The sequence below is a fragment of the Hyposmocoma kahamanoa genome, unplaced genomic scaffold (genome assembly GCF_003589595.1).
Source record: "Hyposmocoma kahamanoa isolate Upper Pololo Valley unplaced genomic scaffold, ASM358959v1 92, whole genome shotgun sequence".
NCBI lineage: Eukaryota > Metazoa > Arthropoda > Insecta > Lepidoptera > Cosmopterigidae > Hyposmocoma > Hyposmocoma kahamanoa.
The window spans coordinates 15,231,744-15,248,579 of NW_020654748.1; the positions used below are offsets into that span (position 1 = coordinate 15,231,744).

General features: G+C 37.4%; 1 protein-coding gene across 1 annotated transcript; it reads right to left on the bottom strand.

Annotated features, from left to right (window-relative positions):
• Positions 1-511: 511 nt before the first annotated feature.
• LOC113236486 (origin recognition complex subunit 3) lies at positions 512-13,746 on the bottom strand. The gene is made up of 12 exons (XM_026472575.1): positions 13,612-13,746; positions 13,371-13,514; positions 12,905-13,083; positions 12,225-12,333; positions 11,732-11,952; positions 11,182-11,329; positions 9,017-9,142; positions 7,796-8,110; positions 5,523-5,903; positions 4,910-5,143; positions 3,259-3,443; positions 512-651 (listed from the first exon to the last, which is right to left on the bottom strand). Exons 1-12 carry the CDS (start codon positions 13,636-13,638, stop codon positions 555-557), a joined length of 2,166 nt encoding a protein of 721 aa, XP_026328360.1. The 5' UTR covers positions 13,639-13,746; the 3' UTR covers positions 512-554.
• Positions 13,747-16,836: the final 3,090 nt, after the last annotated feature.

Genomic DNA, 16,836 nt, shown 5'->3' on the forward strand with positions numbered 1-16,836 from the left:
GGTTATATTCCAATCAAATTAAAAAATAAAACCGGTAATTTAGAAAACCAGATAAATTGCAAAAAAGGCAAATATAAAAATACTAAGTGTTTGTGAAGTTATGCTTTTGTTTTTTGTTTGGTATATAATATATAATTGATAAATAGAAAATAAACAATAAGCAATAAAGAACGGTGTTCGGTACGAAAACTTACGAAACCGTTATTGTCAAAGTATTTTTCTATTCCATAACGTTATAATCTATGTGTATATTCTACGTAATGTACTTATTATAGCTGCACAATGAATATTTACACGGGTTTAAGTCGAGCAAAACAGGTCGCATAATTTATCATTGCAAACTTTGCCCAAATGCGGAAAATAAACACAGCTACTGCAATAAGCAGTGGCGAGTTCGTCTGCTTACTAAGCATGACGTCATAAAAGTCAACAAAGCGAGGATAAAAAACAAAGACATTAGAAAAATAATTTATTATGATTTCACAATTAAATACACAAACACAAAACGCACACATGATTATGTAATCAAAATAAAGTTAATAATTACTAGTAGATCACCAAGTGAGGCGCATAACGTGGTCAGTCTTTCTTTTGGAGGCTTTGATAAATCCGAGGAACTGCAGTTCCGATACCGCACGAGTGAAGCGAGCTCTAAAACAATACCTTCAATTTAGTAACTATTCACAGGTAGTCGTTACAAAATATTTAAAGGTTCTATTTGATACAAATTTTCAGCATCATTTTCATAAAAAAATCATTATTCGCATTGATCAAGATTATTGAGTCGCATTTGCAGCCCGCGTATGGATGTTATCTGTTACCACACCAACCAATCTATAGCCGATCGATGGTAGAATGAGATGAGCCGACGTCGATAGAATGGTTGTACTACACTCAAAATAAACTAAATTGAATTAAAATAACTTAAATAGACCTGCTCGATGTCTATGAATGATCGACGACCGAAGAACCTACGCTGTTCTTTGTACATAGTAAAAGCTACTGGAGAGCCCATTGAATGAATGATTTACTAATTCATCATCCGATTCATCATCGATCGGCAATCGAATGATTTATAAATCAATATTCGTTAATTAGCCATCATTCAGCCATACGACGCCCACTGCTGGGCATAGGCCTCCCCCAACGATCTCCACGACGATCGGCCCTGCGCTGCCCGCATCCATCGGCTTCCCGCGACCTTTACCAGATCGTCTGTCCACCTGGTGGGGGGCCTACCCACTGAGAGTCGTCCGGTGCGCGGTGGCCATTGAAGATCCTTTCCGCCCCAACGGCCATCGGTTCTCCTAGCTATGTGCCCCGCCCACTGCCACTTCAGCTGAGGAATTCTTCGAGCTGTTACCTTAGTTCACCTACGGATTTCCTCATTTCTGATGCTATCACGTAGGGAAATACCGAGCATCGCTCTCTCTATTACCCGCTGAGTGACCTTGAACCTTCTTATGAGGCCCATAGTGAGGGACCACGTTTTTTATCCATATGTGATCACTGGCAACACACACTGGTCAAAGACTTTCCTCTGGAGACACTGAGGTAATTTGGACGCAAAGATTTTTTGTAATTTCCCGAACGCTGCCCATCCGAGCTGGATTCGACGAAAGATCTCTTCCTCAAAGTTCGACTTACCTAACTGGACTGTCTGCTCCAGGTGTCCGTAATGGTCAACAACTTCGAGTGTATGCTCCCAATTTTAACATGAGCGAGTACAACATGGACATTCGACATGATCTTCGTCTTGTCCATGTTCATCTTCAGACCCACTCTTAGGGCGACTCTACTGAGATCTTTGAGCATTGTGTTCAGGTCTCCCAAGGTCTCAGCCGTAAGAATTATATCATCGGCAAATCGAACGTGTGTTAGATAGTCGCCATTGATGTTGATGCCAAGTCCTTTCCAGTTCAGAAGCTTGAAAATATCCTCCAACGCAGCAGTGAACAGTTTCGGAGATATCACATCTCCCTGTCTGACGCCTCGTTGCCGTTGGATAGGATTAGAGCTCTGATTCTGTAATCGGACTGACATAGTGGCGTTTTTGTATAAGTACCTTAACACCTCGATATGCCTATAGTCTACTTGGCACCTTTGGAGAGACTGTAGCACCGCCCAGGTCTCGATCGAATCAAAGGCCTTCTCATAGTCCACAAACGCTAAGCAAAGTGGCCGGTTATACTCCTCGGTCTTCTGTATAACCTGCCGTAGCGTATGGATGTGGTCTATGGTACTAAAACCCTTTCGAAAACCGGCTTGTTCGGGAGGTTGGAAGTCGTCAAACCTGCGACCGCGACGATTCGTGATAACTCTCAAAAACAATTTATAGATATGGCTCAGAAGCGAGATTGGCCGATAGTTCTTCAAGAACTTACTTTATCACTCTTTTTGAAGAACAGGACGACCTCGCTTCTGCCCCATGTTAATAAAATGTTAATTAGCCAATATTACCAAACCAACCAATCGACGTACGACGTTAAAGGTAAGGAAATACGGCCGATTGTCAGCAATGAGATAAAAATAATGACATCACTGCACATTTTGATCGTGTACAGTTTTATTGAGACCAATACAAACCAATATTTAATTAATATTTTACGTCTAAATTAATTAAATAACAATAATAAGGTCACAAATACAATTCTAATAGGATCATGCTCAATCTTCAAATGGAAATAATTATGTAGCAATAAAAAAATTTACATTTGTGACCTTCACTAAAACATAGATTTTAATAAGCGCTCAGGCGACAATTCTGTTAGATGGTAACCAAAGTTTGTTACATATACGATACTATGTACAGTATCTTATAACTTATTCAATAAACTCGCTAACACACAGAATACAAGAGCTGCATGCCAATATATTATATACTTTATATATAATAGTGGAAAATACTTATTGTTTTAATGATAAACAATAAATACATAGAAAAATTCGTGAGGTCCACTGGTTCGTTTCGTGGCTTAGTTGGCATAGCGTCTGGCACGGTTTGCTAGGAGACGTCGGTTCGAATCCGACCGGATCGAAGTAATTTTTTCCAAGTGTTCGACCTTAATAATTATAACAAACTAATGGAGTTATTTCACAAAAAATAAATTAAAATCATGGTGGTGAAACATTCTGACATGCAATAGAAAATTTAATTACAGTTAATAGTAAAAAAAAGTCGTTGAAAACCAAATACAAGGATCCGACAACAAGCACATAGAAACAATAAATATTTTCTACTACGTTTAAAATACTCACTGAATCTTAGGATCCTGGTGCCTTAGCTCATCGTCCTCTTCGGGTTTGAGTACAGCGGCAAACGCTTGTAGCCAGTCGTAAAGATTAATATGCTTGCCACATTCACGATGCAACTTGTACGCTAGACACACATCCGGGAGGCTGTCCGTCATGCTTTCAGATGTCGGCAAGTGGCAGCACGAGCACTGAGAATAAATAATTCAGATTTAATACAGCGGAATATTTACACCGGTCGCAGTAATTTGCAATTTCTCTATAGTTTGATAGACTGCAGAAATCAAATGTGTTATGTATCTTTGTGACTGTAACATATCTTACAAATAATAAAAATTTGTCGAGATATTATGGGAAATAAAAGTGTCCACGACACTGAGTAACTGTAGTCGGATAAGTAGCAGTAGAGTTCCTTGTGAAAGAGTTCGTCTAGGGAAGTACTGCCACCTTACCTATTTCTGCCGCCAAACAGTAATGTCAGCATTACTGTGTTCCGGTTTTGAAGGGTAAGGGTGATGAAATTACAGGCAAATGAGACTTGTCAACTTGTCTCAGGGTAACAGGCGCAGTACAACTATTATGGACAGGCGCGTCGCCAGGCGCATTATTTGTTCGTCCCGTCACTTGGTATCAAAAAAACCACAGACATATATAAATAGTCTAATAGTAATGTATGTGAAAACCAAACGTGCCACATTTTTGTACCTGCGATAACATCACAAATCTCTATATCTCGATCAGAATCGTGAACCGGGTTGCATCAATTGAACATCGCTAATCGTAATAAATGTAGCCGTGGTAGCCTAATGGTTTGACCTATTGCCTCTCAAGAAGAGGGTCGTGGGTTCGAATCCGGGGCCGCACCTCTGAATTTCTCGGAATTGAAGTGCGAAATTTAGTTTGAAATGTATCATGAGCTTTTGGGTGAAGGAAAACATCGTGATGAAAAATGCAGGTCGAAGAAGGTTCACAACTCTCGGAATACGTGTAAAGTCCCCAACCCGCATTGGGCCAGCGTGGCGGACTATGGCCTAAACCCTCGTCCGACCCGTGCCCAGCAGTGGGACGTATAAAAGAGTTGATGACGAATCGTAAAATTTGGCCAGACATCGCGAAGCGGGCGTACCACGAAACGAATGCATTACACGAAAGTATCGCTCGTTCGATATTCATGGCCTACTAAAGAAGGACTATAAGTGTACTGCACCAAGTAAAAGCCGCAATATATTACGAATCATGTAGCACACACTTGTTTGCATATTTATTTTCTCTAAATTCGTTCAAAATGAAAATAATTGGTTTTAAAATAAATTCTACATATTCTTATTACAAAATAATTTAACTGTAAAAGGAAACGTCCCTATTCATTCATCTATTCATAGCTGTGGTGTTTTTGCAGTTTCTAATGGCACAATCAGGCATTTTTCACGTGTCCGACTGATGTTTTAACTACGATCAACGGCCGGGCGTGTTCTGAAGCGTAGCAGCGGCAACTAAGCGTTTATGCTTATATTGGGTACGCAAAACAGGTACACTATTTAGATATAATATGTGGAAAAAACCATTACAAAATAATGCCTACTGATTAAATCTATTTAATCAGTAGGCATTTTTAGTAATGTAATTAATTTTAGTAACTTAGATAGCAAAAACTAACCTGCAAATAATGCACAGGATTGCTCAGAGCAGTATGCAAGGCGCCCCTTGGTGCACCTACTATCTGCTTCTTAACACTGGCTACGTCGCTGAAGAATAGTATCTCGTAAAACGGCTGCTGTCCCGGAGGCTGCAACCCTTTGCTGAACATTTCTTCGAGGTAACTTACTAAGCGGGAACGAATCATCTCAAACTCTGATTGGATCTTGTCTACTCTTGTCGCTTGGAGTAGTTTCTAAAAACAAAACTTTTTTTTAAGTATAAATACACCTGTAGTTTATGCCTGTAACTAATGGTCCATCTCTGGAAAACTGGTGTGATACACAAAAATAATATAACTGGGAATTATTTTTCCGTTTAATAAGTGGATCTATATTTAATAATAATAATAACAACGCACACACTCAACATAGCCCCGCACTAGAGAAACCGCGGGTGCCAGGGATACACAAATAGACAACCACAAATTACACCCAAACTCACAAGAGAAATTAATGCAAGCCATACAAATATTTCTCCCGTCCCGGGAATCGAACCTGGGATCTCTGCGCGGCCGTCCGGCGTGGTAACCGTTCGGCCACGGAGGCAGTTAAATTTTTAATATAAATATTTACCTCTTTAAGTTTGTATCTATTATCAGGAGTAACGTCCACGTCAATCTCGTTACCCATCGACGTGGTAGAGATTGTCGCCTCCGTATTTGCATTTTCTATTTGCTTAAGGAACATCACCATATGCACTCTTACAGTCTTTACAAAATTGTCTCCCAAATCGTAACTAAGATTAATATTTTCCATATTATTCTTCGTAGGCGTTGATCGCAAAGGTTTTACCGGAGAGACTATTTTTAATGCAGAATTAATGACTTTTAAAGCACTTTTAATTGTTTCCACTAACTTCACTTGTGATTGGAATTCTAAAAGCTGCATGCAATCCGCGAAATCTTGTGTAGAGGCTACACAGTCATTGGCACATTTCGCGAATATTTCACGCATCTGAAAAAAATATTCTTTGTATACATATTACAATTTTTAAACTGGTAGCACAACATATAATAAGGCAAGACTACAACCTCAAACTTCAAAAGCACATAAATGTGTTGGTACCATAGATACAGGAAACGGTCGGTACAGAGCCGCAATTCGCACATTCAAACATAAATTTAAACTATTTTTTTTTTATAATATTAAGTGACGGGACAAACAAGTCGTGCGCCTGATAGTAAGCGACACGCCTATTTATAACAGTTGCAGTGCCACTCAGAGCTTTAAATCGCAAAGAACTGAGAATCACTGCCACTGCGCCAATGACCCTGGGACATAAGTTGAAAGTCTCATGTGCCCGTAATTTCACCAGCACCCTTACCCTTCATAATAACAAACACATGTCAAATATTGGGCAGAAGGAAAACAGAGAAACTCTCCTGTAATGTTACTCAGGCGACTAAAACTCCTGTGCATCTCCTCACCCACTGCTGCCCTCTAATGGGCGTGCGAAGTTGCATACTGGTTAGGCACAGGCCACACCCAGAGGACATAAAAACTGTGGGAGAGGAAGGTAAGTCCTTCAGTTCTTTAATACTGTCGGCCTTGGCTTCGAACTGTAATTAGTGGTGGTCACAATAGATCAGTTGATGGTCGCAGTGATGAGGGGCCGCATAGACCCCAAATGGAGCCACCCTAATAATAACAATAATAACAATACCCTTCAAGACTGGAACGTAGTGATTAATGCTCACATTACTGCTTGGCGACAGAAATAGGTAAGGCAATACGTCCCTGGACGAACTCATTCACAAGAAGCTCTATTGGTACTAAGTTTACTACTTTACCAGGAGTTTCAGTGCAATTATTTGTTTTCTTCGTCACAGAATATAAGGACAAGTTGTTTCCAAGCCCGTCTCATTAAAATCTTATTCGAACGTTCCTCAACTTCGTTTATGAATAAATCCGAATCAAAGTCTTCTGTACCCATTTCTACTAAAGTATTTTTCCCTTCTCATGCTCTACACGTACGTCAATGTAGCCTTACGTAGCGGGAATAAAGTGCATCCTTTAATCCCTAGGGAGTAAAAAGTACCTAATCGGCCAGTGAGTAGTACGCTCGGTTTTAGTTCCGTGCCTTTTCCGCATAAACGTGGGCGTTGTATCTGTGTCTGATTGAAAAAAAAAATACCGCAAAATCTTCAGAATTTTGATTCGTAATTTTATTGTAGAGCGAAAATAACTAATTTTTTTTCTCGCATGCTAAAAGCCAATATAAACCCTCGGCGTAATAGGTGTATATTGGTCTCGAGTGTACATTGGCTCGTTTTAATCCCTCGATAAAAAATATACGCGCTCATGTGAACGGCGCAGTACGGCAAATCTATGATCTCAAAGAACCCGTCAACGCGCGCTGACAAGTTCCCGGTGTTAGCGTGGTGTCGAACAGGCGTTCATTTAAAACGCATATCAGTATGTGAACACCTACGGCGATTTACGTATAAATCGTCACGTGAACATGCTCTTACTGTATATTTGTCTTAAGAAAATAAGATCAAATAAAATTATTTTTATATTCTTTCTTCTTGAGTCCAAGAGCAATCAAGCGTGATATTTTGGACTTTAAACCATTGTTAAGAGTTCGTAAGCGGCATAGAGTAGAATTTTAATATTAAGTGTCATGCTTGAGGTGCTCCTTGAACCTGTACATGCATAAAAATTCCTGTCTATATGTTTTTGCCCAAGCGAGCGCGCTTTAATTAAACGTGTGCCCGGGACTTAAAACATCGATGTCTTAAGGCCTGTGCACATGTACGAATGGCATATGTACACGCAAATATCTCAATATATATAAGGACAGAAGAAATAAATTTATATAAGTACAAAATGCAACACATATTTACCGTTTTTCCAAGTAAATTCTTTGGCAAGTCCTTTACAAAAAGCGCGAGCAATCGCACGCAAATGTAAAAACTGTTCAAATAATCATGAAGCTTATTCATTTCCCTGTATAATATTTCTTTGAAGAAACTATCATCTTCAAATAATTTGATTTGCGTTTCATAGTGTTGTGCTTCGACAAACGGCCGAAAGGAGGGTAGTTGCCGGATGTTTTCCAAATCTTGTGTAGTTAAATCCACGAGCACTTCTTCTATTTTGTCACGTTCGCAACATAGAGATTTCATATTGTCGCCGTAATAATGATCCATCATACAGTACTGTAGCAAAATTTTTATTAAACATTTTTGTGTTTATTAAATTAACAATCATACAAATTAAAAAATCTTAGGCTAGATACATATTGGCGGTCAGGAAAGGGGTTTTTAAAAAGAAGATTTTAATTATAAAATGGATGTTTGTTATTAGAGAGCTGTTACAAGACTAATTATAAATAAAATGAAATTACAGTATATCAAATGCATATAAGCGATATTACTAGACTGCGTGTGTAACCTACATACGACGTCAGTACATCCAGGCCTTATGGATTGGTAACTTGCTGCATGTAATTTTTTTATAGTAAGTGATGGGACGGACAAGTCGTGCGCCTGATGGTAAGCTACACGCCTGCCCATAACAGTCACAGTGCCAATCACGAGTTTTAAACCGCAAAGATCTGAGGGGCAATGCCACTTCGCCCATGTGTACTGGTAGTGCCCTACAGATCTTTGCAATTGAAAGCTCCGAGTGGCACTGTAACTATTATAGACAGGTGTGTGGCTTACCATCAGGCGAACAACTTGTTTGTCCCGTCACTTGATGTTATAAAGAAAAAATCGCCCTGAGACATAAGTTGAAAATTCCCCTGTGCCTATAATTTCATCAGCACCCTTACCCTTCAAAATCGAAACGCAGTAATGCTCTCGTTACTGCTAGGCGGCAGAAATAGGGAAAGTGGCAGTACTAGCCTGGACGAACTCTTTCACGAGGAGCTCTACTGCTACTAAGATATACAGGCTGATAGGAGTAAGGCTGCTAAACAAAGATCAGCTGTACTTTGTTATAAAAATAAGCTAATTGATATTTATACAAAAAAAACAAGTCCTAGTCCTACTTGGAATAATTAATTCAATCTGTTGTATGTTGTACATATAATTATAATTTGTATTAAATAAGTTATGTACCTTGATACTTTGTAAAAGTCCTGTCACAGAAAAATCGTAGAACAGGAACACATCTGTAAGTAACTCGAACGCTTTCCCTGAGAGATGCAGGGGACTTCGAGGTGTAAGAAAAATGTCTTCTAATACCTGAAATTTTTTTTTTTCAAATATTACTATCATAATTTTTTTTAACGCACACACTCAACATAGCCCTCACTAGGGAAACCCAGTCTCGCGGGTGCCATAGACACACACATAGACAACCACAAATTACACCCAAACTCACGAGAGAAATGAATGTAGGCCATACAAATATTTCTCCCGGCCCGGGAATCGAGTCTGGGACCTCTGCGTGGCAGTCCGGCGTGGTAACCGTTCGGCCACTGAGGCAGTTTAATATGTGTAGATATATCTTTTACTTATTACGCAAACACTGACGCCCAAATAATTACAAGCACCACGATTTCAGGATCAGCCTTTGGTGCCTTTGCATTAGACAGAGAGCATAGCATCCTTAATGCGAAGAGTGCGTGGCAGCGGTAACGGCATTATAAGCTTTTTTATAATACTAAGCGACGGGACGAACAAGTACGCCTGGTGGAAAGCAACACGCCTGTTCATAGCAGTTGCAGTGCCACTCAGAGCTTTAAACCGCAAAGATCTGTCACCTCAGGGTGATAAGCATAGTCACAGTGTCACATAAGTTGACAAGTCACATGTGCCTGTAATGTCACCAGCACATTTATCCTTCAAAACCGGAACGCAGTAATGCCCACATTACTGCTTAGCGGCAGAAATAGGTAAGTATCATCGCTTGCAGGGTCCAGGGTTCATTCCTTGAAAACAGGAAAAAACTTCATGTGTACAGTCGATGCGCTATGATACTTGACTCTCTAACCGACCATTTGATTGTGGTTAGATAAGTGTGAAAAAGTGTTAAACAAACTTAACCTTTAACATGTGAACCGTAAAATTCATTTTGGTATGACTTCTTTATTGCATCATTAATGATTGATGTTTTAAGAAATTTTTAAGCCAATTTGATTTTTTACCGTATATTTACACCTACAGAATACAAATTTCAACCACAAATGCACAAGAAGACTCAGAACCAAAAGGTCGGCTCATGGCGCGTTCCCATTACGTCGTAACGTTTTATTTATCGTTAGAAGACTGTCAGGTCTAGCTGTTCCCACTAGATTGAGACGACAATTTATCGGTTCACCGCAGCCACCTTGTCGTTTGCAGGTTCACGGCAGCCACCTTGTCGTTTGCACGACAGAATCGTTTGAAGCTGCGGTTATCAGTCGTCACTGTTTTATCGTGACGTTTTATTTATCGTTGGACGACTATCGATATAGCTCTTCCCATTGTCACGACAGTCTGTCGTCGTAAAGTTAGAGAAATCGTGAAAGACAGTTAATCTTGTAATCACTTAAGAATTTCTCATTATGTCGTTACGACATAATGAGAACGAGCCCTAAGGGATCAGTCCGCCGCGTAATGAAGGATTATAAATGTAGTCGCAGCGTGCAAGCCATACTGCAATCCTGCAATGCATCCTGCGAGAAACCATACGTAGGCCATATGCAGGATAGTGTGAGTACAGGATAGTGTGAGAGCAGTCTCCTGCCTGCGCAGCGGACTGCCATGCAGGTAGTAAATGTTTCCGGGCGGCATCGTGGTGAATGTTCACTGATCCCACGGCGCCGACTCAACCGGCGAGAGGGAAACCCGGGGGGGTTTTAGTGGGGTAGGCCTTCCAGTGTGGAGGGAGAGTCCCCACATAACCCCTGAGTCTCCCTGGGCTCAGGGGTATCTATAAAGATTTCCACCCCGTCAAAAAAACTTGCAATCGTCCTTTCCGACGATTCCCGCGTTTTGCAGAATTATCACTGTTTAGAGCTATCTATTTAAATATTTTTAATTTTGTATGAAAGTAAAATCTGATGAATTATTAAAAGTCATGGATCAAAAGTTGTTGTTCATGATGCTGCCTTTTAGTAATATAGTCCTGCAAGGTTGTTAGTATTTTAAACATAACCCTGTATACGAGACAAGTGCTTTCTTTAATCAAGAATGGCTATCCCAGCTGTTTATTTACAGCCTATTTAACTAAGTATATTTTACACACAATATTATATTTGTAAGAAATAGTACATTTAAACACGTCTAAACAAACTTACCTGATTCATGTAAGCGGGTGATGAGTGCGAGTGGAAAACCTTAATCAGAAGTTTGGATGAGACATGGTAAGGAAACGACTTATGCAATGCCGATACTGACGTCGCTACGCCAAAAATCAGCACTATGGGCAGTGTGGGTACATAGGAACTGAAAATTTAAGTAGATTATTGAAATCACATTAAAAATCCATTACTTTCTCCAAGTTCCTTGCTGGCCGGAATGGTTGTTAGGATTATCATTATTTTAACATCCGTAATTTCCCCCACTTAGTTCCATTGTAAAATTAGTTTACAGAAAATTTAGCTGGGGTAAGAATTAAGGAACTTTCTTTTTCACTCCAAAGTAGACATATAAAAGTACACTGAGGTGATGGATGATGAAATATGAACCAATATGTGTTGAATAACTATTCAACTTTTTTAAAGGACTTACAAGTGTTAGAAGATTTAAAAAAAAAAGAGAAAGGCGAAGAAATAGAGATGCATCTCATTACATATTCAATTATATTACTCTTATAAAAAGGAATACTTTATAATTTTTTTCAGTTACCTGATTATCATAACAAAATCTTGCAAAACATTGCTGTTGAAACTTTCAAAATCAGGAATAATGATGACTAAAGTTCTCTTAATTATTCCGTGCCTCTTTTTCTTTGGTGAAGAACTGCTGGAAATGGTATTGTACCATTTCTTTAGTGCTTTCATGGTACAGAGACTCTTTCGTAGCTTTTTTGATGGGCTGCATAGAATTTCATCATCTTCAGTGGCATCCTAAAGTGCACATAAGAACAAAATTAGCAAAAATAAATAATAATACAAAGTAACACACATAAAAATTGTTCAGTAAAATAAATGTAGCTCAGTTCTCGTGTTTGTTACAGCCAAATAGTTAAATTGAAAAAATAAATTAACCTAATTGACATGCAGGAATATAAATTAATTTTACGGCAAATTCAATTCTGTTCAATCTTTATATTTAGATAACAGTAAAAACATTTTAATTTATGAATAATTACTTAGAAAACAAAACTTTCACTACATACCACAGTTTCATGCCCATGTATTAACTGCCAAACAGCATTCTCAACCAGATGTTTTAATGTTGAAGCGTCCTGTGAGTTCACCATTGCTATATGTGGGGTCACTTCATTCCTGTAATATTGTAAAATTAATTGTAAATATTAAAATATAAAAAGGTTAGAAGTTGATATCTCTCAAAATGAGTTGTCCATACTAGTCAAAACCAAACATTTCCTGTTCTTTGAATTCTATATAAATTAAACTTACTTTTAGGGCATTACTCATGTCTTTCTTACAAGTTTTGTTTTTTATGGTATCAAGTGACAGGATGAATAAGTCGTGCACCTGGTGGTAAGCAACATGCCTGTCCATAACAATTGCTGTGCCACTTAGAGCTTTAAATCACAAAGATCTAAGAGGCTCTGCCATTACCTATCCCAAGTACAGGTAATTTTGGCAGCGTCCTTCTCTTTCAAAACCGAAACACATTAATGCTCACTTACAATAATGTACTGCTTGGCGGCAGAAATAAGTAAGGTGGCAGTACTTCCCTGAACAAACCCTTTCACAAGCTCTACTGCTACTAAAAAATGGTGCTAAGAATCCATAATAAGTACTAAATGGTGCAAAGAATCAAACTACTTGTATTATTTTAAAAAGTAATAAAATGCTAATAAACAAAAAACATAAAGCTGTAGTTTACCTAATCTTCTCAATAAGAGCTCGAAACTGTAAGACATGGTCAGGTTGATTCACCCCAGTAAGTAGAGTGGCACTTGGTATTATACTATCTTGTGTGATGGCCTCATTGGCTTGGTATACTGACAATATGTAGTGGACTATATCATTCAACAACTCACTGTATGTCCTGTTGTTTAGGTCCTGTTATCAAATGGTTGAGTTAATGTTGTGATGGGACACAGTTTTGGATTATATTGTTTTATCTTTTTCTTTAAAGAATAGCATGAAGGCTATTCAAATTCTCAATTACCACTCGAGTGAAGGGTACTGCCTGTAATTTACTTGCTAAAATAGAACTCTTACTTAGAATAAGAACTATATTATACAGTGTATTAGGCCTGTAGAAATGTAAAGAAAATGTTGAAAAGGTCACTTGAACGAATAAAGACTAAGAGCTTCTATACAAGAAATACGAAATGTTTACATACTTGTATTTCACTATTGATAAAATTCCAATTTCTCTTAAAGGTTATGTACCAAAGTTCTTTTGTAAATAACTTCTCGAACAGTGTTTTTGGTACCTTCTTTGATTGTTTTTGCTTTTTGTATCCGTTAGGAAACAGAAACACACCCTGTAAATAGAAACCGAGTGAATTAACGAAAATTGTTTTGTTAACCAAGTCTACATTAAATGCAGTGAAACTAAACTGACGTATTGTCCCTTCTTACCTTTGAAACTGAAACTGTTGACTCCATAACTTAAACCTAATAATACCACATCAACAAGCCAAGACAAATCCAAAGGAAATATAATATTTCAAAGTATAAACTAAAATTAAAACCACTTCCGCTTCATTTCGGGTTAATTAACTTCTTAACACACTTTTCCTACGGAAAACTTAATAGGAAACAAGCAGTATCTAGATCTAGAACTACGTTTTAAATATTCATTTATCACAATGCATAGTATTAAAACAAACAAACAAACAATTATTTAAAGTTACAATTTCCCTCCAAAAAAGTTAGGTTATGGGATTAGAGTTGCAATTCGTCGGCTTTATTTTACAACAGAGTTGCACTTTCATTGAGTCATATTGCATTCAACTGAATCGAATACATAATGTTAATCATCGATAAATACATACAAATAAATGCATTTAGTATCTCTTGATATTACTCTCTGTCGTCCCGTTTACAATGAAAATAAATCCCATAGTTATGCAAAAATGTTAGTTTCGTGCGTAACAATCATTTGAGTTCGTTGACGGAGTTAGTTGCCGCTCTAGTCTAGTATTTAATCTGTGGTTGCCCCACAAAGTATTTTGACGTTTGCCTAAGGCTGCGTTCTTGGTTGCATTCAGTTGTTTTAAATAAAGCTTATCGTCGCTTAGCGTACAACACCGCTCAAGTAGTTTTGAGTAATTTTAAATGAAAGTGAAACTGCAAAATATTATTATATTATTTTATGCAAGATTTTGAAAGGATTATTGTTAATAAAAGCAGCTTAATTTATAGATAACAAATAATGTTTATTGATGTACGTTTTATTTTGACTTCAAGTAGAGTTCTAGAATACGACCCTCAGTGTGTCTAAGCTATTATAATGTATATTAGATATATCAAAAATCACACACTAATATCGAAAATACGTTACCCACTGAGAGTAAAACGATATCAATAACTTTTTTAAAGTATAATTAGAAACATCCAAAATTTTAACGTAAACACTCCCACACACTTAATATGACATTCGTAGGGAGGCATTAGCTGACCTACTTGAAGAGTAACAAGGGATTTACAGATAACGAAAGTGCTATTATATAAAGTAAGGTCAGGTGGGGTAAGAGGAACATACTTTTTTTCGAGACAAATGTAATAAACATCGTCATAATAGAAAAACAATGTTTGGTCCAAAAATAAATTTATACTTCTAACAATATTTATTCTTCCCTAGTCACCATAACCGCGCTACTTTGAAAACCGTTTCACTAAATCGATTGAAATTTGATATAGAAGTAGTGTGGCCACATAGCCAACGTGCAATGAGTCATTGTTGTTTGTTCTTAGAATACGGCATTATTTTAGAGCAAATGAAATTTTTTTTAGTTTACGACTAAAATATTAAATTTTCGAAAAATTCCTGACGGCAAACAATGTGCTACCAGAATTTTACTGCTGGCTTTAAAAACTAACGTAAGATGTGTGATTGTTTACGCATAAAATTGTAGTGGTGTAATTATTGTAGATTACAATCAAAAACGTTATTTGAACAAATGTTACTTAATTTCTTAAAAGTATACATGTATAGGTATAAAATAATATATATGGATATAAAGTTGTGTTTGTTCGAATATGACAATATTCCATTATGACAATTCATCAAAAAGTTTGTTACCCCTGATACGGGGGAAGAGGAACATATGTTTCTCTTACCCCGTAAGTACTAGACCCTCTTACCCCAACAATGTTTTTGGCAGTTACAATTTTGATTCCAATGAAACTCGTATAATATGTTGTTTTTGGTCTGAAATAACTAATAAAAATTAAAACTTCCCGTTTTCTCTACGTGTTTTTCTATAAAAATAATCTCCAGCACTTTTTTATCACCAAGATCCAGCAAAGAAAAAATTACGCGCCCATCTTTTGTTTTCAGACTACACAACTGTCAATTTTTTTTTCTCTCTCTCAAAATTGGAACATCGTAGCGACAGCTCTTTACAACCGTTAAAACTAATTTGTTTGTCGATTTTATCGACTGAGAGACTACAGTGCTAAACGCCTTACTTTAGGTATTATGCTTAGAATAATAACGCATAGAAACCTAGCCCGCACACGCTAAGTGAGGCAAGTTAGAGGGTTCCAAACGCGTCCCAGGAGCGCGCGGGCTGTTAGTGCTCAAGGTCATATTGCACCGCGAACAGCTCCAAAATTTTTTGCTAAAAATGACGAAATGTGCGGTAAATGGGTGTAAAAATACAACAGACAAACAAAATAGACACTAACATCGCATTCCACAAGTAAGTAATGCGTTTCAACTCATATTTTTATGTAAATATTCACTAAAACAGAAAAATAATTTCGCGGCAACAAGATACGAAAGTGTTGCAAAGTAACGAATTTTTTTTCTCCCCATTTTGCTATTCTGTATCAAAATAATTATATTACGTAAATTTTAGTGGTGCCTGTAATTTAGATTTATTTGCGCATCTTGAACTAATATTTACTTTAATAAACATTAAATGTTTTCGTTAACTCCTGTAAGTGATTGGGACACTTCATTATTTTATAATACTTTTAACGGCTCTGCGTTCATGCTTTATTGAATAATTATTTATATTAATTTTATTCGAATTGGAGCACATATTGCAACAAATTTACAGTATATATTTGTTTCTACTATAGTGTTGGCACCACCAGTACAACTTTGATAGCTTATTATATGTCTTTCTTTTCGTAACTCAAGCGAAATATTTTATATTAAAATATTTTATTTTCTTAAAAGGGGAGCATTCTTAAGCGATTTTTTAATCTATTTTAACAGTTATTTTCTTTAATGTTTGCTTATGGCATTTTCGGTTTTAGGTTTCGAATATGGCACTTATTTCTAAATCCAAGGTGGCGGGCGCGATTCTTCGAATAATGGCAAGTTGGGTATCGTTTTCGAGATGTTTGGGAATGTTCAATACAAATATGGGACTCATTTCTAAATCCAAGATGGCAAACACGACAGTTCAAACAAAAGCAATATTCGTAATGAGCACCCCCAAATACCTCGAAAACGATACCCAACTTGCCATTATTTGAAAAATCGTGCCCGCCATCTTGGATTTACAAATAGTGCCATATTCACATTGATCATCCCCAAATACCTCGAAAATTATACCCACATAGCATTTTTTTGAAAAAATCGTGTCCGCCATCTTGGATTTAGAAATGAGTGCCATATTCGTCATG

What these genes read in the sequence shown, in the direction of transcription:
- LOC113236486 (XM_026472575.1), bottom strand. Translation starts at nt 13,638, where the DNA reads ATGGAGTCAACAGTTTCAGTTTCAAAG. An exon ending in CAACAGTTTCAGTTTCAAAG is followed by an intron (nt 13,515 to 13,611) that starts GTAAGAAGGGAC and finishes TTCTATTTACAG; the next exon opens with GGTGTGTTTCTGTTTCCTAA. An exon ending in CACCCGCTTACATGAATCAG is followed by an intron (nt 9,143 to 11,181) that starts GTAAGTTTGTTT and finishes AAAAAATTTCAG; the next exon opens with GTATTAGAAGACATTTTTCT.